Source organism: Girardinichthys multiradiatus, chromosome 7, assembly GCF_021462225.1.
Source record: "Girardinichthys multiradiatus isolate DD_20200921_A chromosome 7, DD_fGirMul_XY1, whole genome shotgun sequence".
Lineage (NCBI taxonomy): Eukaryota > Metazoa > Chordata > Actinopteri > Cyprinodontiformes > Goodeidae > Girardinichthys > Girardinichthys multiradiatus.
Window position 1 is genome coordinate 31,556,683 of NC_061800.1, and position 23,665 is coordinate 31,580,347.

Consider the following 23,665-nt stretch of genomic DNA (forward strand, 5'->3'; position numbering starts at 1 on the left):
AAAGAAAACTCTTTGAATGAGAAGTTGTGTCCAAACTTTTGGTCTGTACTGTATGTTTGAAGAATAGTATAATTAAAATAGTTTTTCTTTGAATAACTAAGTACCGTGTAGCATATTGTGGCAATACATCTTATTGACATTAAAGTTGTTTTTCATTTGAGCAGATTTGACATTACAAGTTTGTTCTTTATTAATAATATATGAAGACATTAGCTGCAAAACAGATAACTGTGTAAACCTATGAACATATTGAGTCATGTATCAATATCATCTTCTCAAATGAGCATCCTATTTTTTAGTCTGTTAATTTAACAACTACCTCAAGTGGATGCGTGTGTGAGGAACAGAGGAATTCCCATTTGGACTGCCAATTATTGTGGTGCACTTTATTTGTTTGTCTGCATTCATTTGACATCCTATTCCTTGTTGGCAGTGATAATCTCAGTTTTGCTTCTCTCCCTATGGTGAAGATGCATCAGACCCGCTCTGCACCAATGGCTCTGCTGGCACTTCTGATGCTCACACTCGAGGTGTCCAAGAGCCAGTCCTGCCCCAGGAGCTGTAACTGCTACCAGGCCAATGAAGTCCACTGCACCTTCCGTTCATTGCTTACTATCCCTCTTGGCCTGCCTTCACATACACGACGCATGAATTTAGGGTATGGGAACTCATACTTCAGTTTTGGACTTAGCGCTATACCACACCAAATGTCCTATACAAGCACTTTAGAGAAGAAACTGGTAAAATATTTATATAGTTATATGGAATCAAATTCACATTAAAATCAATCAATTAATAAATTCTTTAATAACCATATGGTCATATTCTATATCACTGACATACAGTCTAGTTCTTTCCAGATTATAATACAATAAATAAATTAATCTTTTACCTGGTCATATAATATACATAACACATTCTAAGGTAAGTAGTTCATATTAAATTTGTGCTCCCTTAGAAACAGGTCCCATAAGCACAGGTAAATCAGAACTGTATATATAAGTAGACTTTCTTGGGAAAAAAAACAATTCTTGATCTAAAGATTATTAGATGATTAATTATTATATTATTATATGATATTTCAAAGTTTTTGTACAGACCTGACATTTTTCCCATTTTATGCAAACTTCTTGTACCCTACCACAACAATATTTACCATGCCTTTTGTGTTAAGAAATGTGGAGGGTAGAGGACAAAAACAAAAGTATTTTCTTTTATTTCTGAAAGAAATATCTTGCAGAAATACAAAGAATTCAGGGCATTTTTCAGAAACTGAGGACCTTTGTCTTTAAAGAGGTCATCTACAATTATGCCAAATTTTTCTCAAATAGCTTGTCGGGAATCATCTTGCTGCTGATGAATACAGTGTCTTATAATTGATTATCTTCAGACCAGAAATAGGGACAAATCCAGTCCACATCTTGTGCTAATCCGAGATTGGAAAGTGGTTACATATCGTTTGCAAGTGGACTCTAAATGCTGGACACAACGAATAGCATACATAAAACAATATATTTTTACTCTGGCCCACCTTAATTGTACTGTGGATCTGCCCTGCTGTGTTATGAATACCTTTGACATGCAGAACTCTCCAAAAATTGTGTCATTGCCATTGTGGAGGGGTTTGAGTAATTCCATGATCCTGCAGACTATGTTGTCCAAATATTTGGTTTTTCGCAGGGTCTCTCTTGGCAAATTGGCTTTGGCAGAGAAGTAATGATAGGAAGGATTCAAGGCTCTAAATGAAGCAGAGCCGAAGAAACAGACTAAACTCTACCCTATCAGGGAGACCAGGGTTGAGAGCTCACTGACATCTGCCTTGTGGTCAAGCTCCAGAGGTTTTTCCAGGCTCAGAAAAGGCAACCAGAAGCGCCCCCACCTGCGGCGTAGCACATCGAATTTCACTGTATGAGCAAAACAAACCTGACCTAAAAATTGTTAAGTACTAAATAAAAATGACAGAAAAGAAGCAAAAGTGTGAAGGAAATGCTTAGCAATTGCTATGAACTGTCTGAAATGCTTCATAGGACCCACAGAAATTTGAATTTATCAGAAGTACTTCAGGTTACAAGAAATTCTGCCTTCTTAGAAGAAACATATATATAAACATACATATGACTCATTAACGCTGCCTTTGTGCTGTTGCAGGTTTAATAGTATCAGCAGACTTAATGACAAGTCTCTGGTTGGGCTGAAGAGGGTGGAGCTTCTGATGCTGCACAGCAATGACCTTCAACGTCTTCCAGATGGTGTATTCAAAGACATGAAATCTCTCCAGGTAATCACCCAGAAGAGCAACAAGATACAGCAACGAATGTTTGCTCAAACCACCCGTTTACTGAATCTACCCGAAAATGCAGCCAATTTAAAATGCCTAAGTTCTGATGATTTTTTTAAACTCATTTTCCAGTTTAATGTGTAGACAACAGTTAGTAGAATTGTAATATAAGTCTAGACAAGAACTGACTGAATTAACATCTCAGCAGCTAGCACTTAAGAAGTAATTTTTTTTTTTTTCCAAACCAGGAATGGCAATGGAAGTATTTAAATTGGGTGATATGGCTCACTGCCCAGAGCTAGACAGCTTGTGGCACATTACAAACTCTCACACAACAAATCTGAAATCGCAAATTTAACACCCTCAGAGTTAAAATGAACACTTTCCCAGGGTTTATATGGGAACCACTGGCAAAGTGTTAAATTAACACTTTTTATTTAGTTACAATTATTAACACTAGGCAGTGTTGCTTAACAAACTCTTACAGTGTTAAATATTAACACTACAGGAAGACTTAAAATTATTAACACTGTGACAGTGTTGTCTAATAAACTCTTACTGTGTTAAATATTAACCCTAACCCCTAACCCCTAACCCTAACACCCGCTACACGACCGAGGACGTTTAGAAAAACATTTGAAATTAATTGGCTACTTAACCTAAATTGTTCAAAACTATATTTTAGAGAGGAATTTAATTTAACGTTAACCCACGATGTCTTAATATGACATGAAATAAACCCTAACGTTTGGGCAGGTCTGCTTAAAGTTAGCAAAAAAGGTGACGAAAACTTGTTATAAATGCCAATACATTTTAATTTGTCCCCAAATTTAGAAACAACGAGTCAGCGTAAACACATTTTAATAAAAGTAGCAATGGCACAATGACTAATTTGTGAAATTTTACTCACCAGTCTCTCCTTCTCATGCGCCATGTGAGTGTGAGAAAATGGCTGCTGACAAATTCCTTCACGGGGGGTACCTGTCCAAGTACCCGGATGTTGAAAGTGTCACTCATTAGTGTTAAATACCGTCAACTCCGTGATTTGACTCTAACACTCTTATGTTTCATTAGTGGAGAGTTGATGCTACCAAAATCAACACCAATACATCAACACTTCACTCTGAAAAAGCCTAACACCAGTATTTTAACACTGATGAATTTGCTGTGCAACAACAACAAAAAAACGTTATCCATCGTTTGCACCCATAACAAGTTTTCTATTGCTTATTTTTAATGCAGATTAGGAACCTTGTAAGAAAATTTGGTCAAACACCATGGCTGGCTAATGACGCTGAAAGTAGAATAAACAGGAGGGACTCACCTATTTATGAAAGAAGGCTGTTATAAATGTTTTTTGTTTTGCAGAAAGCGGAGCTTTCTAAAAAATCTATATGCACTCCATTTGTTTAAAGGCTAAATTGATCTCTCGCTGTGACAGATCAACACACCGAAAATGCTTGTCAGAAAAGATTTTGATTTATAACTTGAATTAGGCAGGGGTTACCAATATATAACACGTCAAAACACTTTAGCAATTCACATGATTCCATTTTCTCGGTTTCAGCATTTTTGGAAATTTCTTTTAAATTGATGTATAATTTATGTGTCATTATTCCTTCCCTGTTAAGTGACAGGAAACGTACTGGACACATTAGCGGCAACCTTAGGGCAGCGTTAGCAGTCCCCAGGGGAACTGATATTATACAGGCAATTGTACCCTTCATCTTCCAGGCGGAATCTGATATGTTTTCCTCCCTGGGATAATAGGATCCATATTTACATGTGCTGACATCTTCACATGCTAAATCTGTCAGCATCTGGAAGTCTTCCAGATAAGTAGCTTCCCTGGAGGACAGGGGAATAATAATAATAATAATAATAAAATAAGTTTACATTTTGTTTCATCAAAGTTTCTTGGTGAATTCCTATGTCCTTTAAATATTAATGGCTTTATTACAGTCTTATATTATGAAAAGCTTAACTGAATTGTTCAAATGAGATACCCCACCAGAGCTAGAATACCCTTTTAGTCTCCACTGCTTTGGTCCAATACTATTGTGTGCTGCGGGCTATTTTTTAGATTCAAATTTTGAAATGGTGCGACTAGAGGTTTATTTTACCATTTTCATTAGTTCCAAGAAAGAGTTGTTATTCAAATCCTCATGTTCTATCTCGTGCTATTTCCAATTTGTTCTAAATTCAATTTCCAACCATGCAGCATCCACTGAAAGACTTATGATGCCTCGCATAAGACTTGCTTTTTAGTCAGCCTTGATGTCTGTTCTTCTAATTTCTACTCCTTGCTTCATTTCCCCACCACCCCCCCCCTCTCAGATACTAAAGTTGAGCTATAACAAGCTGAGAGAGATCTCTTCATCTCTGACCTTCTCTGGTCTGACATCACTGCTGCGCCTTTACTTGGATCACAACCTGCTCCAGCACATCCACCCTCGGGCTCTGCTCCAGCTGCCTAGCCTCAGGCTGCTTCGCCTGCAAGGCAACAGGCTGCATCAGCTGCACCCTCACACTCTGTGCACGCTGTCATTTTTGAATACATATTACGTTTCTACAGTGAGGTGAGCTTTGACAACTAAAATATATAAATGCTGACAGTCCTGCTGGTGGTTGTGACAGTTACTCATTAAAAGCATCAAAAATGTGAACGTTTGCATATTTGGTATTGATTGCACAAATAAATCTCTCCTGTCATTTCTAAATGCAGGTTTATCATAAGAAAAGAGTAGAATCATACATGCAAGGAAACATAGTGATATGTAAAAGTTGAACTGATTTCTTCTTTGACAATGATTGAGCCAATATCTTTTTCTTTCAGACACCTAGACCTTTCCAACAACAGTCTAACTACCCTGCCCAAAGAGTGTGTAACAACAGCACCTCTGTTGGAGACACTTTTTCTGCAGGCTAATCCTTGGAGCTGTGATTGCAGGATGAAGTGGTTTCTCTCATGGAGTCTTGCTCACCCAGGTAACCGTCATGTCTAGAAAAATCATTTTCTTTCATCCCGTGCCTCATCCTATTTAAACTTTTATGGAATGCTACTTATTGCAGCATCTTTCAGTCTGACTGAGAAGACAAACTGTAGATTAAAAATTGAAAGGGAATATTAGGGAGGCATTAATTATAATGTAAAAATTAGTGACCAATCTATTAGATGTGGTAAGTCTACTTTTTGACAGATCTAATTTACACAGATGCCCTTAACCATCTTTTATGTCACACGTACATCTTTGTTTTGCCACTTTATCTTATTTTTCCACTCTGTCTTGTAGGCTTTATTAAGATGTTAAAGAAAGATGAACCATGAAATGTGTGCCACTGATATGCCAGGCTTAACCTGCCATGACTAATACATGATGACAGCACTGATGTGTGGTGGCTGATATATAGGCTAATGATTGTGCTGTGATTATAAAGCGATACATTGTGATTTGCGAGACAAAAAAAACTCATAGTAAATTAGCAAGAGACAAATAGGGGTAATGAATGCTCAAATAAACTGGCGTGACTAATATTCAAAAATCTGTGCAAATTGCTAAACCCCCAAAGTTAATGGTATTAAAATACAATGACAATATCTATCTATCTATCTATCTATCTATCTATCTATCTATCTATCTATCTATCTATCTATCTATCTATCTATCTATCTATCTATCTATCTATCTATCTATCTATCTATCTATCTATCTATCTATCTATCTATCTATCTATCTATCTATCTATCTATCTATCTATCTATCTATCTATCTATCTATCTATCTATCTATCTATCTATCTATCTATCTATCTATCTATCTATCTATCTATCTATCTATCTATCTATCTATCTATCTATCTATCTATCTATCTATCTATCTATCTATCTATCTATCTATCTATCTATCTATCTATCTATCTATCTATCTATCTATCTATCTATCTATCTATCTATCTATCTATCTATCTATCTATCTATCTATCTATCTATCTATCTATCTGTCTGTCTGTCTGTCTGTCTGTTTATGCAAAAAATTTGTTTGATCAATCTCTTACTCTCTCTCTCTCCTATTAGGCTTATTGAAATGTCCTGGTGGTCCTCAGTGTCCAGTTTGTGACTCGCCTCCATCATTCCAGGGACAGGGTTTGCTTGATCAGACGGTTCTACTGTGCATATCACCGATCATCAACTCACCTGGGAAAGAAGCACCATTGAAATTAGACCTTAGCGAAATCCAGCCAAGAGAGAACTTCAGAGAGCTGTTAGGCAAAGTCTTTTTGGGTCTGTCTGACCAACATGGGTACAGCGTTGATCTGAGTTGCAATATTTCTCACTCTGCTGACTCCCTGGACATTGCTCCTCCTCCAGATCTCTCCTGGAGTTCCTCTTCTCCTCTTTCGCTTGCTTTGTCTCTCTCCCTGGACTGCCCTGTAGTAGGACAAAGCTATGAGAAACTTTGGAGGATTCTGGCTTACTACAGTGAAACTGCAGCTCGCCTTGAGAGGGAGATCATGCTAAGTAAAGCCCCAGCATTGGCCTACCGCTACAGGCAGGCACCAGAGACAGATGGATATTATCACACTGATGTCAAAGCCTCTGTTAAAGCCAGACCAGAATGGTTACTACAGTCAGCAATTAGCATTCAGCTTGACAGAGCGCAGTCTAACCGGCATAAAGTTCAACTTATATACACAACAAGAGTTTCTGCACGTCCTGATGCAACATTTTATCCCTCACTATCTTCCCCTATTTCTCACCCATGGGTGATGATTTTAGCCAATTATACTAACACAGCAGTACCAGCAGTAGCAGGCAGAAACATACAGCTGTCTTGTCCTGTCCTTTCTTCTAGTAATCCTAGTGTGCAGTGGATTTTCCCAGATGGATTTAAATTTAATACTCCTTCCAGAAGTTTAGATGGAAGGCTCCAGGTGTCAGCCTCAGGTTTACTTGTACAAAGAGTACAGCTCTCTGACCGTGGGCTTTACTACTGCGTTGCCAGAGCTGGAAGAGATTTTGATGTTCTTCCATTACGTCTGGCAGTAGAAGAGTCCTCTGTTCCGTATTTAAATGAGATAAGTGGACTCCCTGTCACTGGAACCATTGGAGAGGCTGTCACTATGACCTGCAGGATATCTGGTTCACCAGAACCTTTGGCAAGTTGGATTTTGCCGGATGGAAATGTTGTATTGCAAGGATTAGCTGTATTAGGTGGATCGATAGTACATTCAAATGGTAGTCTCTCTCTGCATACATCCACTCTGAAGGATACAGGATATTATCGCTGCATTGCTGTCAACCAGTATGGTAGTGACAGTATATCCATGCAGCTGATATTAAAAGCACAGCATGTTTCTGCTCTTGAGACCTCATTTCCCAGAGGACCTCAGTCAGCAGCTGGCAGGTCAACAAAGATACCAGCCCCCATTTTTCAGCAGATTGATGAAGGATCAGGGGATGAAGATGATGAAGTAGAACAAAAAACCTCCAGTGGTAAAAGGATATTTCAAACTTCTCTCCAACAACGCCCAAACAGACAATATCCAATTAAAAAGCCACAACGACATAGTCATGTAAGAAAGGGGCACCTGCAAAGGCTCGGAGGACCTACTTCACTGACTGGGCAGAAGAAACAGCGCTTTCAGAACAGACATAGATTAACCACAAAGAAACACAGGATAGACCCTCAGAAATGGGCTGACCTCTTGGCAAAGATTCGTCAAAAGACTACCAACAGCACCAACAGCCAAATAATTGCAGGAGGAAAACCAACAACCGAACCTATCCATGAAGGCAAAGATAAACAAATGAGAGAAAAAGGAAAAGATGATGATACAAATAAAAGTATAGCTCACAGCATACAGGAGGAACCAGAGACTGAAGGGTCTTCAGTTGATGACACTAATGTAAAAGAAGAACAACCACAGCTCTTTGAGTCACCTTATGAAGATACAAAGATAATAAAAGCAACACAAACCATTGTCGAAACAGAAAATTTGAGTGAGAGGTCAATGGACAAACATGTGGATTCAGAAATTGACACAAAAACGCAGATAGAGAAAGGCAGTAAACAAACAATAACACCAGTAAACCCAATGACAGAAACAGAGCATGTCACACTTAATCCATTGTCAGGAACAAATGAAATAGTTCTAGAATCAATTGTGTTGCATAAGCAAGGACCAAAACTAAGCCCAGCGAGATCCAAACAACAGATTCCTAATCAGGGACTCTTCCCCAATATGATCCCAAACTCCCGGCCTCAAAGCCCCTGGAACACACGCAGAAGGATTGGACAACGAAGGCGAATTAACAGGCCGAGGGTCCTGCCTTTACCCTCACTGCAACCTCACTCAGTAAACCTGATAACCCAAACAGTGGCACTTAAGTCAACTCCAGATAAAATCACTATGTTGTTGCGCATGTCAACAACCACATTTTCACCTATTATGCTGACATTGAGAGACTATGGTAGGACTGCTCTGAATGGTGTGTCTGTGACTCCTCTATCTCCCACTGTTTCAGACACTCATAGTATTACTACTTCAAATTTTGTATCACCCCCGCTGAGTCCCTCCTCTACAACCCCACACACATACACAGACATGATGATTCATTCAGGCAAGAAACAAATAACTGAGGAGTCTACTTTTAACAGCACACCAGCACCCACACAATCTACTACTATGCTTTCAGAGGCGCATGTGCTAGAAACTGATAATAGGACATTTACACATGCTGTAAAGGCTCACACAGCAACACAAACAACCTTAGGCAAACATGCTGAGAGACTCCCAAACAAACACAGCAAGGAGTTAGAGACGAATGTGTTGGGTGAGTCCCACCTTTCAATCACTCATTCTTTCACTGCTTCCTCAGTCCTAAGTGCATCTTCAACCACCAACAGTGCATCAAAAATCATGACTGCTTCTTCAGCTGCTCCCGAGAGAGCTAGTTATTTTGGCAGCAGTAAAAGTACACCAGCATCTATGACTAATGAAGACACAATCCTCACAACAACCCCAGATGCTATTATAAGTCCCACCATGTCTCCTTCAACTCCTATTAACATTCCAGTATCAAGCACTCCCAGACAGATTTCAGCTTTGTCCACCTCAATGACTTCTACAAGCACTATGCCAACTTCTTGCTCTACTACCTCTTCAATTTTGACCTCCACTACTACCTTCAGGCCAGTAACTACATGGCTCAGTATCACTTCTAATCCTTCCAGCAGCAAAAGTAGTGCTACAGTCTTATTAAAGGCCGTCCCTAAAACTTCCAGCCCCACTTTAGCCACCGCATCCAGGACCAAAACCACAATTCTAACTACTACAGAAAGTGCTATAACCAGAACATTTCCAACTACCACAAATAAATCAACAGTGAATACTCATTTGTCAACTACCACTACAATAGAATCAACGAGCACCAAAGCTTTACCAAGAGACAAAGAAGTAACTGGCCATTTTGACCACCAAGTGAATGGTCAAAACAGGAGTCAAACACCTACTGATTGGAAGTACCAAGGAGCTAATACCATTCCGGATTCACACAGAAGCAAGTTTCATCGGCCTCCCTTGTCAATTCCTGCTTCTCCAAGGGTGAGTCTTACTGTTTTACATGATATAAGTTTGTCAAAATTGTCATGTGTACAAGCTAATATGTATTTGATCGTGATTTTATTTCCCTGACCAACATAATTTTGAAGTGGAACTAAAATGATACATTAGTTTAAAAAAATGTATAAATAAAATCTTAAAGGTGTAGTTTGTTGTACATTTGTATCCATCCTCTTTTACACTAATACCCTTAAAAATGTGCAATCATTTGTCTTAGGAGGTCACCTAATTAATTAAATTAATTAAAGTCCACCTGTGGACAAATTAGTTAGAGAATGCTAGTAAACAAGCATCATTGTGAAGTGAAAAAACTAACTAGACAATTCAGGGATAATGTAGAGAAGTTTAAAGCAGGGTTAGGTAACAAACCAATATGCTCTGAACAAATCACAGACCACTGTTCAGACCATCATCCAAAAATGGAAAGAGGCACATCTGCAAACCTACCCAGACATGGCCATCTACCTATTCATACAGGCCTAACAGTGAAAGGATTCTTAGACAAGCAGCCACAGGGTCTATTGTCCCTTTTCCACTGACTCTTTTTTGGCAGAGCAGCTCTGCTTTTCTAGTTTCTCGCTCTTCTCAGCACAGAACCTGTTGTGTTTCTACTGACCCAATGATAGCTGGAGCTGTGATGGCTAAAGCCCTGTTTTATTTCATGTTTAAAATAATCCGCTACTATAATTATCTGGACCACAGCCCAGCTAGAACATATAAAATAAGGCTCAGCGGTTCTGATGTGAGGGGGGTGTGGCAGGAGAAGCAGAGAAGAGAGACGCAGCTGTCTGGACTGGTAACAGGTAGTCTGACAATGGGCAGCTGCTCTCTGCCTGCTCCCTCCTCCTTCAGACACTGGTTCACTTAAGACCGTCAATAAATTTCCAAACCCAACACGTTGTTTCATGGTGGCATTGTTTTGTGTGTCTAGGGGAAATGTTTGTGCGTCTGAACAGATGGTTGTGTATTATTCAGAAAGCTGACATTTTGTCCTTTTTCTGTTCTTTCAGCCTTCGGGCATGGTTTATGGTTTGTAAATAGTAAAATTAGTGAACAGTGAACAGTCTGTTTATGTCACATGTAGTCCCTACTCAGCCCCAGTCGTACCTGCTCAGGAGCAGGGACCAAAAAAGGGGGTACCTCTAGGAAAAATTTCAGTAATGGAAACGCTCCCAAAGTGGGCTCAGTGGAGTGCGGCCGGGCTAAATGGAGCCAATGGAAATGGGGTATATGATAACTCTGTGGGAATGCAGAGTTCTGCATGATGCAGAATTGCAGCAAAATATAGTTATACAAAGTATAGTGCCTGGGGCCCTGAATGCAAATTGTAATTTTATTTTAAAAATATGTTGAAATGCATTTATTATTTTCCTTCCACTGCACAATTATCCATGATTTTTCTTGATCTACACATAAAATCCTAACACAATCCTTTTGTTTGTTGTGTGAAAAATGTGAAAAGGTTCATTGGGTATGAGTTCATCGATACTTTTACTTACTGTTATAATCGCTTTCTCTTTTTTTTTAGGGTTGTATCCGGCAGGGTTATAATGCATGAACACATCAATGATCACGTTTTTTGTTGATCCTTTAAATTATTCCACATGTAATATTTCTTATTGCTGCAATATTGAGTTTTTCATTTGATTAGTAATTCTTTAAATGCATATTGAAATAAAGTATGTCGTTTTTAAATGTGAAACACAAATTTGCATTTAGTCCTATCGGAGAGCTTTGACCCAGAAAATAATAAAAAAACACTAATTATCCAACTGTAAAAACCCCTGGTGGCAAAAGCTTAGCTGGAATGGACAAAACATCAGACAACAGTCTAATTTGTCCCCACATGACCGGCTGTTAAAAGCCAAATGATGTTGATGACTATCCATTTATTTCTTAAGTTGTTAGATCTCATGCTGAGATCTAAAGAGGAAAAGCACATGGTAAAAAATATGTCAGCAACAAACATAATGATTTGTAGAGCTCAGTCTTATGGGATTTAAGATAATTAATTCTTAATTAATATCTAGAAGCCCGCTGTCTTTCAAAAACCACATAATTTGTGTATAGTATGATATTACTACCTGCTTAGTAGTCCAAAACTTGGTCTTATTTGTCTTCACTCATCTTTTTAGCCATGGCTCACAAGAAAGTGTGTAATAACTATATGTTTCCACAGTGCCAAGAAAATATCCCCCACACCAGTACACCACCTTCAACCTGAACCGATGATGCAAGGCTGAATAGACATTTTTTCATGTTGTTTACACCAAGTTCTGACCCTACCATCTGAATATAGCAGCTGAAATTGAAACTCATTTGACCAGACAACATTTTTTAAATCAGTTGTGGTCCAGTGAGCTTGGCCAAATTGTAGCCTCAGCTTCCTGTTCTTAACTGACAGGAGTGGTTCCTGTTGCGGTTTTCTGCTGCTGTAGTTCATTTGCTTCAAGATTTGACCTGTTGTGTATTCATCAGTGTTGCGCCAGTTCATCCTTAACAAGAAATAGTTCTAAGTTTAGTTCAGGCATGTTAAAACAAATTCATAGCTCACCACTCAAAATATTTTAAAGTTCACACCTCTATCTTGAACTTGTCTGAAATACAGATAATAATAATACATTTTATTGAAGGTGCCTTTCAGGGCACTCAAGGTCACTTCACAAAGTAAAACCAATAAAAGCAAAAAAAAATATATATATATATTTATATATATATGGTTAATTAATGACATATATATATATATATATATATATATATATATATAAGTCATTAATGAATGAGCGCATGGCTTGCCCAGTATCAGTTTTGTTCCCAGTATTGCCTAGTGTCTGTTTATTTTCTCCTGTTGTCTTTGATTACATAAACTGTATTTTATGATGGCTGAATTCCCAAAACTTTGAAGCTTTTACCGAAAAGCATCCATTTGTAATCATGGTCACTTTTAATCCTCGTATTTCCATCAAGTCAGCGTTACCTTCTATCATCTAGTCTGCCAAATTCATTATTTACCAGAATAACTTGTTTTCATTATGCACTGCAAAGGCTCCGGTTTTAAGATCTAGACCAAGGATTCCAGACCCTCACATCCGAACGATGTCAGTACCGGCAGAGAGCACGGCAAGGCTGGCTTGTGGAGCTCAAGGAGAGCCAAAACCTTCAATCACATGGACTAAGGTTACTACAGGTACACACCAAACAGAGGGCACGTTCCAAACCAGAGACCTTTCCCTGGATAAGTTTTTTAATCAGAAACTTTGTTTGGCTTTGAATTCCATTATAATATATAGAGAGACATAAAATATAAGAATGACATGCTTTGATAAAATGTTTTTCTAATCACTTAAACCTGCATCAAGTTTTAGTATGACAGAGTAAATATATAAACGTATTTTACAGTGATGTAAAAAGCCATTTACACCAAACATTATACACTGGCAAGCACATAATAGGCTTTTCTCTGCCTTGCCATGTGGGAAAAACACTGCAAGCAAGTAATGGAACATTTTCTGCACTGCATCACTGACTTCACTTCAAGCTGTGCCATTCAATGTGCCCATATTTCTCCTTTCTCACTCTAGAACTTTTTTCCAAATTTGTCTCTGTACTCCTCACCTCTGTCTTCTCATTACTGTTTTCGCTTTCTGCCTTACTGCCTCACTTCTTTGCCTTTCTCTCAGGAGCGGTGATGTCAATCCACTCCAGGGCTCAGCGTTTTGAGGTCTTGCCAAACGGCACTCTTGTTATCCAGAATGTACAGGTGCAGGACAGGGGAGCATATATTTGCAGTGCGAGCAGTTTCCTGGGCCGTGACAGGTGGGAATGCTGATTTTAGAAATTAATTGTGATGAGCTTGTCTGGATGGTATACTATTTAGTCTGGAAGATTAGAACACACTTTGTGATTATTTTTATTCACCTTCGTGTATTGAAAGTCATTCTCTAAAAAAAAAAAACAACATGAAAATACATTTTTTGTTATACAGTGCTTGCAAAAGTGTTGAAGGCCCCTAAATATATATTTTTTACCATGTTGTCACATTACAACCATAGGCTTTGTATTAGATTGACATTTTATGTGATAGACCAACATAATGCCTATTCTCTGACACCCCTAAAACAATTCCAAAGTTACAATTCCCTTCACGTTATTTATTCTTGTTATAAATACAGCCATTCAATGAAGGGGGTCGTTGCATTAGTAAATAAACAGTATCAATAAGACAATGGATCACAGCAGGAATGTTTTTTTTATTTTTATAAAAGACTATTAGGAAAGCAGGGATTGTTAAAAGTAAACCATAAAAAGTCCTTATTCCAGATTTGTTAGACCATATTCATGTACAAAGTTAAAACGTAAACCTATTTAAGAATTTGTCGCACATTGGCTTCATCCACTTTAAAAGAACTTCATCTATTTTCCAAAGAATAATTTGCAAATTTATCAGTGTTTAAATGTGTAGAAACACACCACAAAATACTTGCAGCTGTACATGCAGTGAATAGTCTTTGTACAAGGTATTGACTCTGAGTGTTTGAAAACAAAAGCATGCCATATTTTTTAGACTTTTATTTTAAAATATTTTTAAAAACATTCATCACTATCCATTCACTTCACAATTACACACTACCTCATGTTGGTCTATCACATAAAATCCCAATAAAATACATATAACTTTTTGGTTGTAATGTGACAAAGTGTGAAAATTTCAAGGGGGTGGAATGTTTTGGGAAATTAACTTTATCTATATGCTGTTACTGCAAACAAAATCAAATCAACTAACATGAATGAAACACTGTCCTTTGATACTTCCTAGATTCATCATATGAACATTTAGAATCAGAATCAGAATCAGAATCAGAAAAGCTTTATTGCCAAGTACGTTTTTGGACATACAAGGAATTTGTTTTGGCGTACAATTTACAGATTGTTGCCAACTTAAAATGTATATCTTGAAGTTTCTGTATCCTTAGTGTGTTCTGCTTCTTTCTAACAGGTTGTTAACCATGCTCGAAGTCAGGTCTCGCCCTCCTCATATGCACATAATGACTTATAGGGAAGTTACCATTCATCAGGGTGGACAGGTTCACATGGAGTGCAAAGCAGATGGTGTTCCAGCCCCTCTGCTCTCCTGGGTTCTGCCTAATCGCTCTACCTTAACCTCAACTGTCACCTCTTCTAATCGAATCAGTATGGACACAAATGGAACCCTTCACATCTCAGTAACATTGCCCACTGACCGAGGAGTGTATCGCTGTGTGGCGTCCAACTCAGCTGGCGAGGCCAGCGCCTCAGTACGTCTCCATGTGTCCTCGTTGCCACCGGTTATTCAGCAACCCAGGGAAGAGCACCTGCTTTTTGCTGTAGGTTGGCCTGTTTATGCTCACTGCTCTGCCAGAGGGGCCCCAACACCAACTCTGCGTTGGCGAATTCCAGATGGGACACTTGTTCGTCCATCTCAGTTTCTTCATGGGAACCTCTTTGTCTTGCCCAATGGGACACTGCATATCCGCAACTTTGGGTCAAAGGACACAGGGAGTTATGAATGCACTGCCAGTAATGCTGTGGGGACTTCTAGGAGGACAGTGAGGGTAGAAGTTGAAGATGGAGAGGCAAAAGACAAAAACACTTCTAATTCATCTTCTTTCAACAAAGCCAGAACATCGATAATTCCTAGCCAACCTTCAGATGCATTCAGTCCAACTAAATTCTCTTCTGTAAATCCCAGTGACAGATTTAGGAACTTGTCGATTAGCCCAAGCCCTTTTAACTCTTCCTCTAACTCATCTCTTAAAATCAATAAAACAGTAAAAGTTTACCCATTGCAATTTTCCGACATCAAAAAAGCAAATCCCTTCTCTGTTTTCTCACCTTCCACTGTGCCAACAAATAACACCAAAGTATCACCCAGTGTTAACAACACAAGAGTTACATCTTCTTTCCCTGCAGAAATAAAAACCTCAGCTGTTTTGCAGCCCCGGCCTGTCTCTCCTTTCACTAAAGCCCGTATTGTCTCTACATCACCCTCCATCTCTACTGTTAACTATGGGGGGACTTTAAATCTTAACTGTTCTGTAACTGGACATCCCACCCCAATCATTATATGGAGGACCCCCACCAGGAAGCTAGTGGACATGCACTACAGGTACAGTAGCTGAGTGTGTAAGAAAATTATTATTCATTTATTAATGTAGTTTTTTACTGGTATATCTAATGTTATTTTCTGGCCTTTTTTCTTTATTTTTCACAAAATAATTGTGTTTGTGTTTGACTTTAAGCTTTGACCAACGTCTAAAAGTGCATCCTGATGGAACACTGTCAGTTCAGACGGTAACAGAGAAGGACAGTGGAGACTACCTGTGTATTACACGCAATAAGGTTGCTGATGATTTTCGCATTCTTCGTGTTTCTGTGGCCACTAAGCCTCCCAAGATTGAGCCAAAACAGCCAGTGAATCAGATGGTGTCATTTGGGAAACCTCTGAAGGTAAAAATAAACCCATGTCTCTCCACCTTTCCACTACTCCCACTCAGTGTTGGTTTTCAAATGCACATTATGCACAATACTCCCTTCCCAGGGCGGCATAGGTGCAGGCATCACCAGGCAAATCATGTCATTTGTGCACTATATATGTTTTCTATAACTTGCTTGGGCAATCCACAAGTTTTTATCTGATTTACAGTTTATAATGCTGTGCAACTCCACAAATTAGGTGTTTCTTTTTACCTAATTTCTTTATTTATTTATTTCTATCTATCTATCTATCTATCTATCTATCTATCTATCTATCTATCTATCTATCTATCTATCTATCTATCTATCTATCTATCTATCTATCTATCTATCTATCTATCTATCTATCTATCTATCTATCTATCTATCTATCTATCTATCTATCTATCTATCTATCTATCTATCTATCTATCTATCTATCTATCTATCTATCTATCTATCTATCTATCTATCTATCTATCTATCTATCTATCTATCTATCTATCTATCTATCTATCTATCTATCTATCTATCTATCTATCTGTCTGTCTGTCTGTCTGTCTGTGTCTGTCTGTCTGTCTGTCTGTCTGTCTGTCTGTCTGTCTGTCTGTCTGTCTGTCTGTCTGTCTGTCTGTCTGTCTGTCTGTCTGTCTGTCTGTCTGTCTGTCTGTCTATCTATCTATCTATCTATCTATCTATCTATCTATCTATCTATCTATCTATCTATCTATCTATCTATCTATCTATCTATCTATCTATCTATCTATCTATCTATCTATCTATCTATCTATCTATCTATCTATCTATCTATCTATCTATCTATCTATCTATCTATCACGCTGTGTTTTTGTAGGATAGCCCTAATCTGGGGGTGGTTGTGTGTAGCTTTTGGTTGGACTTTAAAAAAAACCTTGGAACCTTTCTAAATTATTGCTGCTCTCTTCATTAAAGGTCCTTCAACAAAGCTTATTCCATAAACAATAAAGCAAAAGTATTTATAATAGTAACTGAAATAGTCTTCATTATCACAAATGAATTAAAGGGAAATATATGCCACTAAACACTTCTTTAACATTTGCTAATTCTAACGATTACACCACCATCATAACAACAAATTATAATTGTGTAAACAGCAGGACATTAAGGAGTGGTTTCGGTCTCTTAAATAAACAACATCTGCACTTTGCTAAAGATGTAAACCAAAACGTCTTGGGAAAGAATGACCACACATTTAAAAAACTGGTATCAAAGGAGGTGGCTTTCGGAGTAGGACCCAAATGCAGACAGGGAGGCACAACCAGCGTGGTGAGTGAAAAGTGTTTAATAAATAACAAAAAGGAAAACTGGCAGACCGGTGGTAGTAGATGCAGGCATTGACATGGACACATGAACAGACTTGGCATGACAACCGTCGAGGACATAGACTAGCTCGGCTTGGCATGAACTAACAGTATTCTCCAGCAAGGAGTAAACAGAATGGAAAAGTAAATATAAGGCGTGGCAAAGGTGGAAACAATGAGACGTGTAGGAATTATGATTCTTGATTAATTAATATTAATCAAAAATCATAATTAAAAATCATAATTCAGAGAAATAATTTTTTAACCAACAATCATTCCTTACAAATAGAAATCAGAGATGTCCTCTGGTGTCGTGATTATGGGCTCAGAAGCACTTAATAATTACAATTTGTTAATTCTCATTAATAATTGTACTTATTAACCAAACCACGCTAAATGTGACTGTTTAATTAGCAGCTTCACCGAACGGTGGGGGAACTTCGATCTTATTTTGACAGATAAATCACTCTTGCACAAAATAAACATAAACGGTTCTCTTATATATGTATATATATATGTAAAAACTTATTGAAACCATATAACCCTGATAAAATTACTGCTCTGATCCAAAAACCTTCACCAAACTAACAAGCACTATTCTACACAAAGGGGATAAAAACAACAACAACCTAACAATAATAATAAAATAAAATATATGCGCATTGAGTGTCTATGAAGACCAAACCAGCCGTTTTATGGGCAAAATGTGAAATTTGGGTTAACTTGGCAAGTGGAGCAGAACCACTGTACAGGGAATCCTTCTTGGTGCGCTGATGCATCTCGAGGGCGGCGATCAGCTGGTAGACGTGCCCCTTTAGCCACTAACAGCTGATTGCCCCAAAACTCGAACAAAGGGTCATAAAACTCTAAGGCGGGAACTCAGTGGAGAAATTCCAGTAATAAAACTGAGACAAAGGAGTGGTCAGGTTACGAGGCCCAGAGGCAGCTGCTTTCAATGGAAAACTTTAAAAGTCCAGTTTTAACTCCTGGCTGATTTGTGATCAGCCAGACAAAAACACATGCACCTTGCTGACCGCATCCGCTGTCCATGATTCAGCACACTTGCACGGCAAATCAAACAGCTCAGCATAAAACACTTCAATCAGTATTGCATGCAACAAGTTAATACCTTGGATTAACTATTGGTGATTCTAAATCACCATAACTATCCCTCACCCTGCCCAGACCTCTAAATTCCCTTATCCAATTGAATATAAAAAAAGAACAAAATTACTTTGACGCTGATTTCTTCTCCTCACCAGTTAAAGGATGGATCAGGTCTATAGAAAAAACCAGGGGGTGGGTGACATGCCTCCATGATCAACTCCAAAATTTCTCATCCGTCCAAAATTAGGAAAATTTGAAGAACTGTCGCAGTCGACTGAATCAACAAGGAGGAAACTCATCTCCTTGGAAACAAACCTCTGTGGGTTTTCACCTAAGCCGGGTGTCGGCGGGCTCTTTGATCGGTTATGAATCTTCTGACCTTCTTGTATGGCTTTACTATTTGCTGTTTGTGAATCACAAATGGCTGTCTTTCTGGAACAGTTATGCAGACATCAATATGTAAGGGATTAGTGAAAAATTACGTCATGAAAGTCAAATGCAAGGAATGAGATTTTGTATCATTATGAAAATGTGTTGCCCTACATTTCAATTGAGATAGTTCCTACAATGATTCTTTAAGATAAATTAAATTGATAATGTATTAGATGACTTTGATATCATATGTGTTATTTTCTATTTCTATTTTCTATTTTCCATTTATGTGGAAATAGTCAGTTATTTATAAAGACTTATTTCATCTGAAAAAACCTAACTCAAATGAGATATGGATCCTCTACAGGTAGACTGCCAGGCCTATGGATTACCTCATCCAAATGTGCGTTGGAAGCTACCAAATGGAACCACGGTGAGCAGTGTGCTGTTTGAAGAGGACAGTAGGGGTCGAAGACAGCAACTTACTGTGTTTGACAATGGGACATTACTGGTTCCAGCAGTTGGTGTAGGAGAAGAAGGCGAGTATATGTGCCATGCTGAGAACCAGGCGGGCCAAGATACCATGAAGGTATGTAACAGTTTATCCTGCAAAAAAAGGACAGACTCAATTACCTGATCCTTATGACTAAGCTATCTTTGCTACCATAAATGTAATTATGAAACCTAACTTTTTCACTTTAAAAATTGTTCATTCTGTTGTTTTTAAACATGTTTATAGGTCATAGTAAAAGCCATTAAGAGGACTCCACCAAGCGGCACTGATGACAAAAGTCAATATTTCATCAAGGTGCAGCAGGGGGAAACTGCCACCATTCCCTGCCAGATCAAAGGAGATCCTGCCCCAACGATTACATGGATTTCGCCAGATCTCCTTGTTATCCCACAAAGTTTGGGATCTGGCCTTTATTCTGAACGTATTGTGGTTGTTTCAAATGGAACCCTGGAAGTGCGTTCCGCCCAAAGAACTGACTCAGGAAATTATACTTGTCGAGCAAGCAACTCAGTTGGGATGCAAAGTATGGTGGTTAGCTTGGAAGTTGAGACTTCTAGCCACAGAAATATAGGACAAGTGGAAAAAGGACTAGGTTGGAGTGTCAAAAGACCTGATAGCAATCATGGCACTATTACTGCAAGAACTATCAAGTTTGGATCCAATGCAGTGATTGCAAGCAAGGTCAGAAACAATAACAGCTATAGTGATAATAGTGAAATAAGAAACATAGTTCCAAACTCCAATGTCAACTCAGTATTCAGTGGATCCAACCCAACCCTAAGAAGTTATAGTCAACATGGATTTAAAAGTCCCGTGCAAGGATTTACAACACAACAGGGTAGTGCTGGGATAAGGGTTGGGACAAATGAGGCACAGAACACAGGCATTAAGATAGACAGTACTGCATTAAATAGAAAGGCACCTAGAATTCAAAGCAGAACTGGTAATTTAGAACATAGCCAAAGCACAGGTAGAGGAGAAAGTGCTGAAAGAAATCCTGAGGTGAATAGCAATGAAGTCATTGCAGGAAAAAAAAGTAATGATGTTAATACCAGCAGTGACAACAGCAGGTTAACTGGTATTTCAACAAATGGCCAAAGCATTAGTTTGTCAAGTACTGGAGCTGGTACAAGCACACTAAGAGGATATGTTTTCAGCAGGAATAGTCATTCAGGGGGGACCAGTGATAACAGAAGAAATAATGTTTCTTCAAGTGGCAATTTAGACACAGCTCAGGGTGGGGGAACAACAACAAAGCAGCGAGCAGCTAAAGGCCAGACTGTCACTTTACCGTGTCCTTACAAAGGTCATTCTCCACTTCGTTTGGCCTGGCTTCTGCCTGGAAACGGCATGCTGCCGGCACCTTACTATGGCAGCCGAATCACTGTGCACCGAAACGGCTCCTTGGAGTTTCGGGATGTAAGGGTGAGTGATGGTGGGACTTTGATTTGCATAGCAAAAACTGAAAGAGGTGACACTTTGATGCGGGTCCAACTTGCAGTGTCGGACCCATGGTTGGATGTGAGATCCCAACAAGACAAAGAAGTGGAAAATATACCTCTGAAGGTCGATTTAAATGTAACTCAGTCTTTACTCTCAAGGACAGTTTCGCCTCTGCTGGATTCACGGAGTGGCCCAGGTTTGCCGGGGACAGCTCACTCTATAAACTCTCCACCATCCTCTGGATCAGTCTCCAAACCCACAATAAACACCAGAACAGCCCCTCTAGTTAGCACCATTAATGGAGAGACCCTCCGACTGCATTGTCCTGCCTCTCAACCCCAGGGCTCTATTTCATGGACGATGCCCAGTGGCAAGATGCTATCCAGGGGTGACAGTGGTGATCTGGGGCGATATGTGGTGGAAGAAGATGGAACACTGATAATCAAACAGGTGTCTGTGTTTGACCGAGGCAGCTACACCTGCAGGTTCTCCAGTCATGACTCTTCTTCACTTTCAGTCATTACAGTTCCTGTCATTGTTATTGCCTACCCTCCACGTATCACAATAGGCCCCTCTCCTGTGACCTACACCACAGGTGGTGTTGCTGTGGAGTTGCCCTGCTTGACCATAGCCACCCCACGAGCAACAGTTACTTGGGAGACACCAGTCCTGACACAGCTAAGTGTGATGGGTCAGCCTCGTATTTATGGCAATCTCTACCTGAGTCCTCAGGGTTCTTTGGTGATACAAAACCCGACACAGAGAGACACAGGATTTTACAGATGCATCGCCAAAAATGTAATAGGAGTGGACAGCAAGGCAACCTACCTGCATGTTATGTAACAGGTTAAAGCAACTATATATACAGTAACCCTTTCAACCTTGAAGCAGAATTACATAGACTCCTTTGACCACCTTTAATAAAATAAATCTTTATCTTTCCCAAAGGAACTGCAAAGCTTTGTTTCTGACATACTGCTGAAACTGAAGAACAGAGATTTTCCCTAATGCAGTATGTAATTCTGGTGCATAGTGTTGCCCATCACTTTCCTTTCCTTGTCCTTAAACTAAAAATACTCAAATGTGTGCTTTTAATCAACTGAGATGTTTTTTTTATATTTTCACGTAAATTTAGATTAGTTTGTTTGTCAAGTAAAACAAATTGTTGGCTTAAGCCAAAATGATTATGTTGACAATCTAAACAGGTGGCTTTTGTGTGGGTATTTATATATTTAAAATGCTTAATCTATTAAGCTTTGAGCGCTTGTGTGAAGGATGAATTGGTATTCCCTTTTGCTCAGTTTCAGACTCTGTGAGTACAATACTCTGTAATGCAAATTCTAAACTAAGGCAGCTTTCTTTTTTTTTTTTAACCTAGTAGACATTTGTTTACTGGGGCCTCATCCACACTAACATCAATATTTTGCAAGGAAGATATTTTGGTCTACATTTGCAATAGAAACTAAAATAACAGCAGAACAATGACTTTCAAATTTGTTTACCTTTTGCCAGACTCAGTTTCCATTGACCCGAAGAACATAGAGTTGTTGTTACACAGTTTCTTATCTTGCCATGTATGTTGGCATATTTAAAAAATGGGTTACAACATGATGAAATTAAATGCATTTTGTCAGAACATCATGTATGCAACTTTTGATGCACCCATGTTTTGTACAGTGCATTTCTATTAGGATGAAAGGTGTAAAATGTACAGTGTTCTACTGCATCAGATGGGGTACATTGTCTTTTAAAGTATTTTAAACCCCTAAAATTGTTAAACTTGTGGGTTTTTGTTTATTAGAGCATGAAAAAAATAGTTTAAATCGGTTTCTAACTGTAATGTATTGTGATGTGATGTGACATATGACTAGTACAATTCAAATGAAAAATAGGAAAATATATAAGATAAAAAAAATAAATAAAATAATCTTGTTAAACTAATGTTTCTTTAAATTACGTTTTGAATCAAAGACAGCAGTCAGTCTAATTTGGTAGGAGGGTGTCAGCATGCAACATCTTGACTAAATAATATTTGCCTAATCTGGCTGCAGAGGTTCTCCAAATTTCATAAATGTTGAAGACATTTATTGTCCACAGCCCTCTTCAGGCAACTGCACAGATCAGATTTATTCCTGGTCTTGGTCGGTCATTGTAAAGCTTGAATTTTCATCCCGTGAATCCATTCTTTTGTGGGTTGGATATATGCTTGGACTCGCTGTGATGCTGCAAAATGAACTACCTGTTCATCTTCAGCTTTCTATGAGCCACCTGAAGGATTTTGGTCAAAACTGGCTTGTATTTGGAACTTTTATATTTGTATTCACAACAACCAAAACCCAGTTTTATTTGAAAAATGCAATGCAAGATCACGAAGCTACTAACGACAAATCACATTTTATGTATAGTGCTCTTTTCTTTTCAAAAACACCTTTTGGAATAGTGACCCAAATACAGGTCCTTCTCAAAATATTAGCATATTGTGATAAAGTTCATTAT

The 23,665-nt window shown here is 38.6% G+C and overlaps 1 protein-coding gene across 1 annotated transcript; it reads left to right on the forward strand.

Annotated features, from left to right (window-relative positions):
- Positions 1-470: 470 nt before the first annotated feature.
- LOC124870863 (immunoglobulin superfamily member 10-like) lies at positions 471-23,110 on the forward strand. Its single transcript, XM_047369689.1, has 11 exons — positions 471-658; positions 2,149-2,278; positions 4,616-4,857; positions 5,115-5,266; positions 6,354-9,883; positions 12,947-13,088; positions 13,582-13,717; positions 14,898-16,046; positions 16,180-16,387; positions 19,580-19,801; positions 19,952-23,110. Exons 1-11 carry the CDS (start codon positions 471-473, stop codon positions 22,010-22,012), a joined length of 8,160 nt encoding a protein of 2,719 aa, XP_047225645.1. The 3' UTR covers positions 22,013-23,110.
- Positions 23,111-23,665: the final 555 nt, after the last annotated feature.